This window comes from Myxine glutinosa, chromosome 1, assembly GCF_964187855.1.
Source record: "Myxine glutinosa chromosome 1, kmMyxGlut1.1, whole genome shotgun sequence".
Lineage (NCBI taxonomy): Eukaryota > Metazoa > Chordata > Myxini > Myxiniformes > Myxinidae > Myxine > Myxine glutinosa.
The window spans coordinates 133,406,783-133,420,683 of record NC_136261.1 but is presented as its reverse complement, the minus strand read 5'-3'; the positions used below and the strand labels follow the sequence as shown (position 1 = coordinate 133,420,683).

At 43.4% G+C, this 13,901-nt stretch overlaps 1 protein-coding gene across 1 annotated transcript in view; it reads right to left on the bottom strand.

The window, feature by feature from the left end:
• LOC137428692 (DENN domain-containing protein 2A) overlaps positions 1-13,901 on the bottom strand; it is a 277,280-nt gene that overhangs the window by 136,277 nt on the left and 127,102 nt on the right. Inside the window, exons 6-10 of the mRNA XM_068118598.2 lie at positions 12,609-12,796; positions 3,582-3,779; positions 1,691-1,787; positions 1,505-1,549; positions 1,152-1,336 (exon numbers count right to left, since the gene is read on the bottom strand). Coding sequence (XP_067974699.2) covers positions 1,152-1,336; positions 1,505-1,549; positions 1,691-1,787; positions 3,582-3,779; positions 12,609-12,796 — 713 coding nt within the window. The remainder of the gene's footprint in view (positions 1-1,151; positions 1,337-1,504; positions 1,550-1,690; positions 1,788-3,581; positions 3,780-12,608; positions 12,797-13,901) is intronic.

Genomic DNA, 13,901 nt, shown 5'->3' with positions numbered 1-13,901 from the left:
CAGGCAGGCAAACAAACGGACACAAATGCAATACCCTCTCCTCTGGCAAGGGTAAAAGTTTGTATTCTTCTGCACTATACCTCATACAGAAACACATGCAGCTGCCATTATATTATATTATACGCAACTTGCATTTGTAAAGCAAGTAGAAAAGTGCATTTTAAAATACTAGTGCGTGCCCGTAAAAGTATAAGCCAGATACGACAGTATAGATAGATAAGAAAGTAAGATAGTAGTAAGATACAATCGAGACAGTAAGTCGTCACTATCCGTAAGTCCGGAAGTTAAGTCCTCACTGTCCGGAAGGTCGCATATCGCAGTTACGATGAATCGCAAATTAGTTTTATTGGCCAATTATTCTATTAGCGCCAACATATTTTGCCTTTTTGCTATTCCACCGCAAGGAGAAGCACAAAGAGAAGAGAAGAAAGAAAAATAAAACAAAAACCTTTCAAACCCCGAGGCAGAAACAACAAACACACAGGCGGTTCCCTTCGCTCTAGCGTGACCGTACGTGCAAAAAAAAAAAAAAAAAAAAAATTCACCGTTGCTTCGGTCTTCGCTCTACCTTGAAAAGGCACATCCTCAGGTCCCCAGCAATATAGCTGGCAAGTTTTGATTAGATCAGACCAGTGGTTGTCGAGAAACAGCGGTCACAGACATACACACACGCATTGTGTTTACAACTACTGGAATTATAGAGAGATAACAATAGGCCCCCTTCAAAATCCCCAATCTCTCTCTCCAAAACCAACACTGGACACCTGCAGTCGAGGTTGCGTTCTGCCGATGATCTCCCCTGCTCGTTTTGTGGCCGCGTGCCGCGGCGCAGAATGCCATTACGCACGTGGTCCAAGTTGGTGAAGAAGGGGGGAGGGGTGACCACAAGGCGGCGCCCTATGTATGTGTTTGCTAAATAAATGGCCATGACTTGGTAACCACTTGTCCGATTAATATGAAACCTTGAAAAGGCACATCCTCAGGTCCCCAGCAATATAGCTGGCAAGTTTCGATTAGATCAGACCAGTGGTTGTCGAGAAACAGCGGTCACAGACACACAGACACACAGAGATTACTGGAATTATAGAGAGATGATAACAGCAGAGGCAAAATGAATGTAAGACAAGCATGAAAGGTAAGACATCTATTACCTTAGGAAACTGATACGTGATTTCAGGCTGGTAGGCTTTGCCTGAAGGTTTCCGTTTTAAACCAACAACAATGAAAGATTCAAAGAGTTGCCTCTCCCGCCATTCAAACAGCTCTCGCTCCAGAGTAGGGCAAGCAGAGGATCGTTTCCGCAATGCTCGCAACCTGGCCATACGTTGAGCATGCCCTGGTGAATATGGAGAATAAAACGCACTTGGATCTTTGTGCACAATTATCCGTAATGGACATACAGCTAGCAGTGGGATTACAGATATAAAATTGGAAGCTGGTGGGGTACTTTGATTATTTTTCTTGTACAAATCATAATTAATATAATAAATCAATGAATGCCTACCTTTGATGTGATCTTCTGTGTCACTGTCACTTTCACTGTTGTCATCTGTCAAAAATGACAAAAGTAAATTTGAAAGCAACAGGAAACGTTTTAATAGTTGCCAGTTTTCACAGTTTCCATAGTTTTTCCTTTTCTTTCATAAAAGTGAAAATTCATAATTAAATAATCAGAAAGAAATGGAATTACCACGTAGGAGATTCGCCTCTGGGCTGTGGGACAAACTCTTCTTCCATCTCTTCTTTCCACGTTTGGCAATGAAAATCGCATTGATCTTTTGTACTGTCTGCAGTAGAAAAAAAATAAGAAAAAAAGAACTGCTGCCTTCACAAATTGTTTCGTGGTTCAAACATCGGATCCTCTGTTAGAATTATCTGCTCAGGTTTTGAAAAATAAAAACAAAAAGAGAGTTCCGGTAGGATGGATGGATAGATAGATAGATACATACATAAATAAATAAACAAGTGGCCCAATAGTTTCTTTCCGGGTCTGTTTTAATAATACTACAAAAATACGCAATTTGGTGTCAGTTTGTCTGTCTGACCGTGACACATACGGTCGTTACATATCCAATCTCACCCAAACTTGACAGGAGGACTAAGGGTCAAATGATAGAGGTTGCCCCCCCCCCCTCTCCCCAAGGAAGTTTATCCGTGTTACGATACCTTATTGTGGCATTTTTCCAAGGCCGCTTCTAATAATAAAAGTACAAACTAGAACATCACTCAGTAGAGCGCATACCTCAACTAGGCTGAACAGTTTACGTTTTGTATCCCACTGATAGGCCAGATCTGGATCCGGACCTAAACCAAAACATGTTATTGTTGCCTAACTAACTCATCCACATCGTTTTGTCATAGTTCGTCCACAATGTTTTGAAATATCATGCTATATATTGTTTTTTGTCCTATCACTCAATGGTGAAGAATTACTTAGAGAAATTTTAAATTTTTCCTATTCGGTCGTATTCGGATCTTCACCAAAATCAAACTGATTCATCCTTGTCACACACCCAACCTATCCACCAAGTTTCATCCGAATCTATCCACAACTTTTTGAGATATTGTACTCTACATGTATATAGTTTTTTGCCCTATCTCCCAATTGTAAAAAATCACTGAAAAAAATTCTGGATCCAGATCTGGAACCAAAATCTAATAATTTTGTACTTGTCACATACCCAACCTCTCCACCAAATTTCGGCCGAATCCATCCAAACTTTTTGAGCTATCCTGTTCACAAATAAATAGACAAACAGGGGTGGAAACGTAACCCCCATCCTCCTTTGGTGGTGGAGGTAATGATAATAGCATAATAATAACGTTATTACAAAAAATATTTATACAAATAATATGCCCTTTCCCGAATGGATTTTCCTTTTCCTTTTCCTGTTAACACAACAAACGCCGTGTTAACATGAATAAATAGCTTATCGTGGCGTATCGTGGGGGAAGCCCACCAGAAGTAAAAAAATTTATTATAAACCACAAAACATAAGATTACTTTTTTAAAAGTCACTACTGCTGTTTAACACTAAACTAAAAGAAACCCGGAAGAATTCCGTAGTCCTTGAGCCATTATATGCTTATCATGTCCACCACAGACTAACGGCCAGATCTACTATAATCTATATCCCAGATAAGATAAAAACATGACCCTTCCTGCCACTCTCATAGGGAGTGGGTGCACGAGTATCATAAATGAGTGATTAAAGACAATGTTTCATCATACAGTCAGAAAGTATGGCATGGTAGTTGGTGTGGTACTTTGATTATTTTTCTTTACAAATCAGAATTACTTTCAGCATCTACAGGGTGGCCTGAAGGTCAGTTTACCCATCCCCTTTAAATCATTAATTCTTAAACTCTTTTAATATACAGGTTTTATTGTGCAGTACTTACAATAATTAATTAGCCAAGGCATTTGTATTATGGGGCGCATATGGATCCAATGACTCATTAATTTATTATAAGTACTGCACAATAAAACATGTATATTAAAATAGTTTAAGGACAAACGCTTTAATGGGGAGGGACAAAGCGACTTTCAGGCCACCCTGTACACTAGCCAAAAACATCACCTTTGGGACGTGGTGATGTCGACAAAAGTGCAGATCAGCTGGGGAAGAAAGAGACTCATCAAGACATGATGTACCACACTTGTGTGGTGAGAAGCAGGCCTCGGTGTGTGCATGCTTGAGTAAGAACGGCCTTTCTCCCTGACGTTCTACCCGTTGGCCAGAGCCTGTCCCAGAGAGGGTACGGCAGCGAGAGTGGAACTGGAACAAGGAAGGGAAAACAAATTTGTCATCATATCAGTACTCATTTGAAAAATGTCTCGATAACAAGCACCGCGTGACTGATCAAATACAACAATATACAAGGAAACCACACCAGCAACTCCAGAATGCATCCATTCTTCCAGTAGTCCCCTTCTAGTTAACCTGACAAAATTCAGACCGACTGCCACATTAAATGTTTTGTTCATCTTTTCTTCTGTTTGCTGAACCACCTTCCTGAGACAATTCAGTACTACTCTGCCCTTCAGGACTTCAAGCAGGCAGTACAATTTTCTATCCCCATTAATCTCACCTAACCAAATACAACCCTCTTCTTCCAGGTTACTGTGTTGCCTCCTCTCCTTTCTCTCCTTTAATTTCTCCTGTTCATTCATTCACTTGCTTTTTTTGAGTGTTTAAATGTTGCCCCACTGCTCCGCTCTGGTTGTTACCTTTTACCCGCTTTAACCGTGCTATACCATGAGGCTGCATCTTATATAGAAACTAAAATGGCACTTCTCGACGTTGCGACGTCGACCGATATGCCTCCGCCCACAGCATTAGATCATTATACAGTGCCTTCAGAAAGTATTCACACCCCTTGACTGTTTTCACATTTTGTTGTGTTACAGCCTGAATTAAAAATAGATTAGATTGAGATTTTTTTATCACTGATCTACACATAATACCCCATAATGTCAAAGTGGATTTAATTTAATATAAATTTTTACAAAATCATTAAAAATGAAATACAGAAATATCTAATTTACATAAGTATTCAACCCCTTTGCTATGGCACTCCAAATTGAGCTCAGGTGCATCCAATTTCCTTTGATCATCCTTGAGATGTCTTTACAGCTTGATGGGAGTCCACCTGTGGCCAATTCAATTGATTGGACATGATTTAGAAAGAAAGACACCTTTTTTTATTTTTTAAAATACTGAATCGAGGCTCGTGAAAGAGCTGACAACCACGAGGGAAAGACAGTACAGGGGGAAACATTCATTAAAACACATTCAACAAAAAGACATCCAGGAACACAGCACAGGGGGACCACGAGGGAAAGACAGTACAGGGGAAAACATTCATGAAAACACATTCAACAAAAAGACATCCAGGAACACAGTACAGGGGGACCGCGAGGGAAAGACAGCACAGGGGGAAACATTCATTAAAACACATTCAACAAAAAGACATCCAGGAACACAGTACAGGGGGACCGCGAGGGAAAGACAGCACAGGGGGAAACATTCATTAAAACACATTCAACAAAAAGACATCCAGGAACACAGTACAGGGGGACCACGAGGGAAAGACAGCACAGGGGGAAACATTCATTAAAACACATTCAACAAAAAGACATCCAGGAACACAGTACAGGGGGACCGCGAGGGAAAGACAGTGCAGGGGGAAACATTCATTAAAACACATTCAACAAAAAGACATCCAGGAACACAGTACAGGGGGACCACGAGGGAAAGACAGCACAGGGGGGAAACATTCATTAAAACACATTCAACAAAAAGACATCCAGGAACACAGTACAGGGGGACCACGAGGGAAAGACAGCACAGGGGGAAACATTCATTAAAACACATTCAACAAAAAGACATCCAGGAACACAGTACAGGGGGACCGCGAGGGAAAGACAGTGCAGGGGGAAACATTCATTAAAACACATTCAACAAAAAGACATCCAGGAACACAGCACAGGGGGACCACGAGGGAAAGACAGTACAGGGGGAAACATTCATTAAAACACATTCAACAAAAAGACATCCAGGAACACAGTACAGGGGGACCGCGAGGGAAAGACAGTGCAGGGGGAAACATTCATTAAAACACATTCAACAAAAAGACATCCAGGAACACAGCACAGGGGGACCGCGAGGGAAAGACAGTACAGGGGGAAACATTCATTAAAACACATTCAACAAAAAGACATCCAGGAACACAGCACAAGGGGACCACGAGGGAAAGACAGTACAGGGGGAAACGATAAGGTCTATATAAGGTCTCACAGTTGACAGTGCATGTCAGAGCAAAAACTCTACCATGAAGTCCAAGGAACTGTCCATAACACTTCGAGATAGAATTGTGAGGAGGCATAGATCTGGGGAAGGATATAAAATGATTGATAGAGTGTTGAAGGTTCCCAAGAGCACAGTGAGCTCCATCATTAGGAAATGGAAAGAATATGGAACGACACAGATTCTTCCTAGAGCTGGCCGTCCAAACAAACTGAGCACCTGGGCAAGGAGGACCTTGGTCAGGGAGGTGACAAAGAACCCAATGACTACTGACAGAACTACAGAGTTCATTGGCTGAAATGGGAGAACCTGCCGGAAGGACAAGTGTCTGCAGCACTTCACAAATCTAGGCATTATGGAAGCCACTCCTGAGAAAAAGGCACATGACAGCATGCCTGCAGTTTGCAAAAGGCAGGTGAAAGATTCTAAGAGCATGAGGCAAAAGATTCTGTGATTTAATGAGACAAAATTGAATTATTGGGCCTGAATGCAAATCGCTAACACTGGTGAAAACCGAGCACAGCTCATCACCCATCTAACACTATCCCTGCTGTGAATCATGGTGTCGCCAGCACCTCATGCTATGGGGATGCTTTTCAGCGGCAGGGACTGAGACTTGTTAGCATAGAGGGAACAATGAATGGAGCCAAACCCAGGCAAATCTTGAGGAGACCCTGCTTCAGAGTGCAAAAGACCTTAGACAGCGGTGAAGATGTACGTTCCAACAAGCCAATGACCCCAAGCATACCACCAAAGCTACACTGGATTGGCCTCAGAACAAGACCGTGAAAGAACACGAATGTGAAAGTGCCCCAGCCAAAGCCCAGACTTGAATCCCATTGAGAATCTGTGGAAAGACTTGAAGATTTACAGAATTCACAGAATTACAGAATTCACAGAATTCAGATTTACAGAATTCAATAACGTTCACCGACGTTACAGAATGAATTTTAAATGGATTAAATTGAGATATATTGTCACTGATCTACACATCATACCCCATAAAGTCAAAGGGGAATTTTTTTGGGGAAATTAAAAAAAAAAAATTAAATATGAAATACAGAAATGTACATTTGACTTGGATCCCCTCAGCCATTCTTAAGTTATCGCAGGAACGAAAACCTATCACGGACGAAGGGCACACAGGTGGACAACCTGAAAACATAAAATAAAATGTATGTTGTTTTATTCCAGCAAAATAACAATGTAAATTTCATTGAAAGTGTTGAAAACTTCTCAAACTAAAATACGCAATTTAGTGACTGTTTGTTTGGCTGCGATACTTTTGGCGGTTACTTATTCACTGTCAACCAAACTTGTCAGGAGACTAGGAGTCACATGATGAAGGTTGTAGTGACATAATTTGTCCCCCTGCCCAAGGGGGTTTTCTGCCTCAGACAAACTCCATGTTAAAGTACATAAATATCTTATCGAGGCATTTTGTGGGGCACACCTACCAGAGGTAAAAATTATTATAACCACAACCTATTCAGTCAATTATGTCAAACATATTATTACCTTTTTAAACAGTCGCTCCTGTTGTTTACACTAAACTGAAAGAAACTTGAAGGAAACCCAATGTCCCCGAGGCACTCTATGCTTATCACTGCCGGATTTGAGCTGTCTCCACTTGCTAGGCCTCTAGGTAGGCCGCTAGCTAGGCCGCAATTATCTTTATCAAATAAAAGTGCTTAAATGAGTCTGAACACATGAATACACAACAACAACATGCATTTTAAAGGCCATTTTCCCTGCTAGAGCGGGGGTTAGCCTTGCGGTCCCCATGACAATCTTCTCCATTTTGCCCTATTTTCTGCATCTCTCCTTGTTAACCCCCTTGCCCGCATTTCTTCTTCCACCATCTTTAGCCAAGTCTTTCTCGGTCTTCCCCGTCTTCTACTTCCTTCTACATTCATTTCCATCACTCTTCTCAACCAGTCACTTTCATCCTTCCTCAACACATGACCAAACCATCTCAACCTGTTCCTCTTCACAGCATCAATCACAGGCTCTATTCCCATCATCTTTCGCAATTCATCATTTGTCTTCCTCTCTCTCAACGATACTCTGCACATCCGTCGAACCATTCGCATTTCCACCCTTTCCAACCTTCGTTGCTGCTCTACGTTCATTACCCATGTCTCGCTCCCATAAATCATAACACTTCTCACACATGCAGCATACACCTTTCCCTTCAGCTTCAACGACACTCCCCTCATCATCAGCATGCCACTCAATTCCCGAAACTTCTTCCATGCACATCTCACTCGAGCAACCGTTGCCGAGTCTGATCCACCTTCTCCATTCAGCATGTCTCCGAGGTAGCAAAATGTTTTCACACCTTCCAGCTTCACGCCGTCTCCAAGATCCAACTCAACATTTCCTCCATCTGCAGCTCCCTCTGTGCACACCTTACATTTGAATGTAGCTGCCACACTGGTTAATGACCCTCTCAGACCACGACATTTTTGATGAACCCACTCAGCGCACATTGTACACTGAATGGAGTTCACTCCGACACCCTTCCTACACACAGCACAGGGCCACTTCCCAGTTCTTTCCACTTCACCACATGCTTTACCACTTGCCATCACCTTCGTCTTTCCGATATTCACCTTCAGACCTTTTGTCTCCATACATTCCTTCCACGTGTTCATCTTTTCCTTCAGTCCATCCATACTTTCCGCAATCAACACCAGATCATCTGCATACAACAACTCCCACGGTAAACCCTCCTTTACGTTCTGAGCCAGCACCTCCATCACAGCTACAAATAGCAGTGGACTTAGTACCGACCCCTGATGCACTCCCACCTTCACCTCAAACTCACCACTGTTCCCGTCCTTCGTCCTTACAGCTGTGCGCGCTCTTTTGTACATTGCCATCACTACTCTGATCAACCATTCCTCCACTCCTAACTTCCTCAATGCTCATGTCAATACTTTGCGTGGAACCCGATCGAATGCTTTCTCCAGATCAACAAACCCAAGAAACAACTTCTTCCTCTTCTCCATGTACTTCTCCTGCAACTGCCTCACAATGAAAAGAGCGTCTGTCGTTCCGCTTCCTGGCATGAATCCAAACTGCATTTCGTCGATCTTCACTTTCTTCCTTATCCTCCTCTCCAACACCCTTTCCAATACCTTCATTCCATGCTCCAATAACTTTATCGCTCGGTACGAGGCACACTCCAGAGGGTCACCTTTCCCCTTGTGTAGAGGGACGAGGGTACTCAGTTCCCAATCCACTGGAATGCGGCCTTCTTTCACCACCAGATTACAGATCTCTGTCATTCTCTTCACACCCCAACTTCCTGCTGCCTTCAACATATCTCCCACAACTCCCGTCGGCCCTCCCGCTTTTCTACCCTTCATTGCTTTTATCGCTTCGTCAACTTCCTTCTCAGTTATCTTCTCTGCCGGTCCTAAAACTGGGTTACTCTATGTTGCCATCCCATTCATTCTCTGTATTCAACAGCATTTCCATATATCTTTTCCATCTTCCTTTAATTCCATCTGGGTCGACAACGATTTGTCCCACTTCATCCTTCAAGCAACTCACCCCCATCACATCACACCTCTCTTTCGCTATACAACAACAACAACATGCATTTTAAAAGGCCATTTTCCCTGCTAGAGCGGGGGTTAGCCTTGCGGTCCCCATGACAATCTTCTCCATTTTGCCCTATTTTCTGCATCTCTCCTTGTTAACCCCCTTGCCCGCATTTCTTCTTCCACCATCTTTAGCCAAGTCTTTCTCGGTCTTCCCCGTCTTCTACTTCCTTCTACATTCATTTCCATCACTCTTCTCAACCAGTCACTTTCATCCTTCCTCAACACATGACCAAACCATCTCAACCTGTTCCTCTTCACAGCATCAATCACAGGCTCTATTCCCATCATATTTCGCAATTCATCATTTGTCTTCCTCTCTCTCAACGATACTCCGCACATCCGTCGAACCATTCGCATTTCCACCCTTTCCAACCTTCGTTGCTGCTCTACGTTCATTACCCATGTCTCGCTCCCATAAATCATAACACTTCTCACACATGCAGCATACACCTTTCCCTTCAGCTTCAACGACACTCCCCTCATCATCAGCACGCCACTCAATTCCCGAAACTTCTTCCATGCACATCTCACTCGAGCAACCGTTGCCGAGTCTGATCCACCTTCTCCATTCAGCATGTCTCCGAGGTAGCAAAATGTTTTCACACCTTCCAGCTTCACACCGTCTCCAAGATCCAACTCAACATTTCCTCCATCTGCAGCTCCCTCTGTGCACACCTTACATTTGAATGTAGCTGCCACACTGGTTAATGACCCTCTCAGACCACTACATTTTTGATGAACCCACTCAGCGCACATTGTACACTGAATGGAGTTCACTCCGACACCCTTCCTACACACAGCACAGGGCCACTTCCCAGTTCTTTCCACCTCACCACATGCTTTACCACTTGCCATCACCTTCGTCTTTCCGATATTCACCTTCAGGTGAGTGTGACTGATATCGGGGACATCACGGGACATCACCGATATTTCGCTATCTGCTATGCAATCCTGAATACTGCTTTCTGACCCTCTTCCGAATCCAAGTATTCTCCGAACATTTTCCGACATGCCTCCTGCGCCTTTGCTACCTCTTTCTTTGCAGCCTTCCTGGCTGCCTTATAACTTTCATGCTCTGCTGTTTCTGCTCCCGTACCCTTCGCCTTCTGCCACTCCTTGAACATCTTCCTCTTCTCGTCAATCCTCTTTCCAACTTCATCATCCCACCACCATGTTTCCGAGTGCCTTGGCGGTCCTTTTGTCCATCCACATACCTCACCAACGGCTCCCAACAGACTAGCTTTCATTGACATCCAACCACTTTCAAGTTCAACCACATCATCCTCGACCCTACTCGGCCTCTCTTTTAATGCCTCCCTTACTGTCACCTCTTTCAACCTCCACACCTTCATTCTCGGTTGGTACTTCACGCGCCGAGCTCTCCTCACACCTTTCACCCTTACGTCGCAGACAACCAAGTGGTGCTGTGAAACAGCCTCCTCCCCCGGGATCACCTTTGTGTGCCGGAGGTGCCCCCTATCTCGCCTACGCACCATCAGGTAGTCAACGGTTGTCGTCGACCCACCTGACGTGTATGTAACAAGCTTATTATCCTCTTTCTGGAACTGAGTATTACAAATCAACAAATCAGCTCCATCAGCAAACTCCAAAATCCTTTCACCTTCTCCATTTCTCACACCATATCCGTAACCCCCATGAACTCCGTCAAAACCATCCATACTCCTTCCCACATGTCCATTTAGGTCTCCTCCTACCACAACAACTTCCTCATCTTTCACGTTTTCCATCAGCTTCTCTATCGCACACCAGAACTTGTCCTTCTCTTCATCGCTCCAACCAACCTGCGGAGAATATCCCGAGATGACGTTCACCAAGAGCTTTCCAATCATCATTTTCATCATCATCAACCTATCACTCACTCTAGTCACACTCACCACACTGTCTACAAACTCCTCAGAAAACAGGACACCAACACCATTCACGCCCTCCGGGCACCCTTGCCACACAAACTTGTATTTCTGTCCCTGCCTACCCTTCACCATTCTCACACCACTTCCCTTCCATCTCGTCTCTTGCACACAACATATGTCCACTCTTCTTCTGACCAATACTTCCACCACTTCTCCTGATCTCCCTGTCATTGTCCCTACATTCCATGTCCCAAACCTCAGAAACCGATCTCCACTTCGGGCTGTACCCTGCCCACATGTAGTTGTAATTCTAATTGTCATGGTTCTCTTTTTGAGGCAATGTTTTTATGGCCGGATGCCCTTCCTGACGCCAACCCTCTTAGTCGCCTCTTACGACACGCAGGGATACGGCGTACCTATTCTTATCCAGGGTACACACTGGGAAACGTTTAAAACATTGAAATTCTGGGGGGTGGGGGGGGGGGGGCGGCGTCAGCATCACGGCTGCGGTTTAAACATATTTAAATAAATATTTAAACAAAACCATGAAAAACAATCTGGGAAAAGTCTCTAAGTGAGAACGTGGATTTGAGAAAGCAGGAGCAGAGGTGGAATTAAAACGGGATTTCGGGGGCGGGGCACAAGTCGAGACGTGGAGGCCGCACGAGGCGCGAACAAAGAAACGACTAATTACACACAAATTTGCAACAACTACAAAACCAAAACCAAATAGAAACACACAATAACACATACACAACAAAATACGCAGCGGAAATTTGACAAAGAAACGAACGGGAAAACACTCAAACTTTGATGCCGTGGAGAGATCGAAGCAAGCCTCGTCGCTCGAGGGACCGGAAGTACGTAATCTGAACACATGAATTGCCTGTCTGATTTTTCTAACCACCAGATTATATGTGGACTGTATACGGGTTGTTTATAACTCATTTTTTTACCAATTGAGCTTTTGTCATAAAACTTTCAAGAAACCTCTATTATGAGAATATGGAGAACAAAAAATTAATAACATGTACAATTGTTTTAACTTTCGTTTTCGTCATGTTTAGTTTGAGTACAAAGCGGATGCAGACGGGCTTTGCATTTTGAGATGCTTTCTCGTTATTGTTTGAATGCAGCTGCGCAGAAAACAATTCTGCCTTCGTTATACAGGAACTTCTGCAGTAGTCAAGGGCAAGTGATAGCACTGGTAGCATCCTTAAAATATCACAACAACCAAGCAACATTCAACATCCTCACACTGAACATATAAATTGAAGTTGTACAAATGTGACTTCTAATGAGTTTGATCATACCCGCATGGGCATCCCTGATTTGCAGAAATTACTCCAAGGTTTGCTGGGTGAATTCCCAGGTAAAGGCACAGAGAGGCCACGTCGCCAGCCCAGCCAGCAGCGAGACCCCACATCTTCGTATGGGTGCTCTCGCGGTCCTCCAGGACGATGAGACACTGGAACTCCACGCCGTGACACACATGCAGGTGCTAGAGGAGGCAAAAGAAAAGAAATTAAAGAGTTAAACTTGAGTACAGATCATTGTTTTTAATCAATGGAAGTTATAGACGGTGAGCAGAGAAAGCCTTTACATTTTCACCATTATACACATTACTCAGGCTCTGCATGGGAGGTTTCTCAGAAAACACAGTGCAGAAGAAATCCGTGAAGAGTGCAGTATTATTTTCATGAGAAAAAGGGGGCTGTGCTACACACCCTTCCTGGAAGTATATATCAACACCCATCATAAAGCTCACGTTTCACCAATAAAGACAAAGTTTGTTCAAACGAGCTTCATTATATCATTAAAGCCACATATCAATCTCACATTTACATAGCAATCTCAATCGATGGTATTGGATGGGACAGTACACACACACACACCCTCTGGTCTCGGCTGAAGCATGGCCTCGGTCTCCTTGAGACTAATCATAAGGCCTTAGCGACGAGAAGATTACACAAAGGAGGTGACAATAAATTGCATATCTTTGAGATTATGACTGAAGGGTGCACAGTCATCGGCGTGAAAAGTAGATCACGGAGCCAAAAACATTTCTGTGATTCTGGACTTGGCCTTCAGAATTTACTTTCAAAATTTACATTGCAATAATTGAACTTCCGCTTCCGGTTTTGCCAGTGAGGTCGTGTGTTTTTCCAAGGTCTCCACACTACCAAAGTTAAGCATTTTTACCATTTGTATTTTTGTCAAAACTAAATTTTTATTTTACGGTGTGAGTGCCTACTGTGTGTTTCCAGTTAGATCTCGGTGTAAATCATGCATACCTGTGTATAATCGTCTGTTGGTTCCTGCCACGTTTTCAGGCCTGGTTTTCCAGGCCTCGAGGCTTTGTTGTCTCCTCTCGGCGGTCGTTTGCGGTCCATTTACTTTCATTCTCTCACTGTTTTTTTTCAGTCTTTTTTTCACCCCATACTTCCCCGAACATCTTACCCTCTCTTTCGTCTTAATACAAAAAAATGAATAAAATCTATTTTCCTTCTCTTTCCCGTGTTCGTTCGTTCTTCGACCACGTGTTTCGCCCCACCCGATTTTTCTGTTTTTTCCTCTCCTTCCTTCATAACTCGATCCTCTCCAGC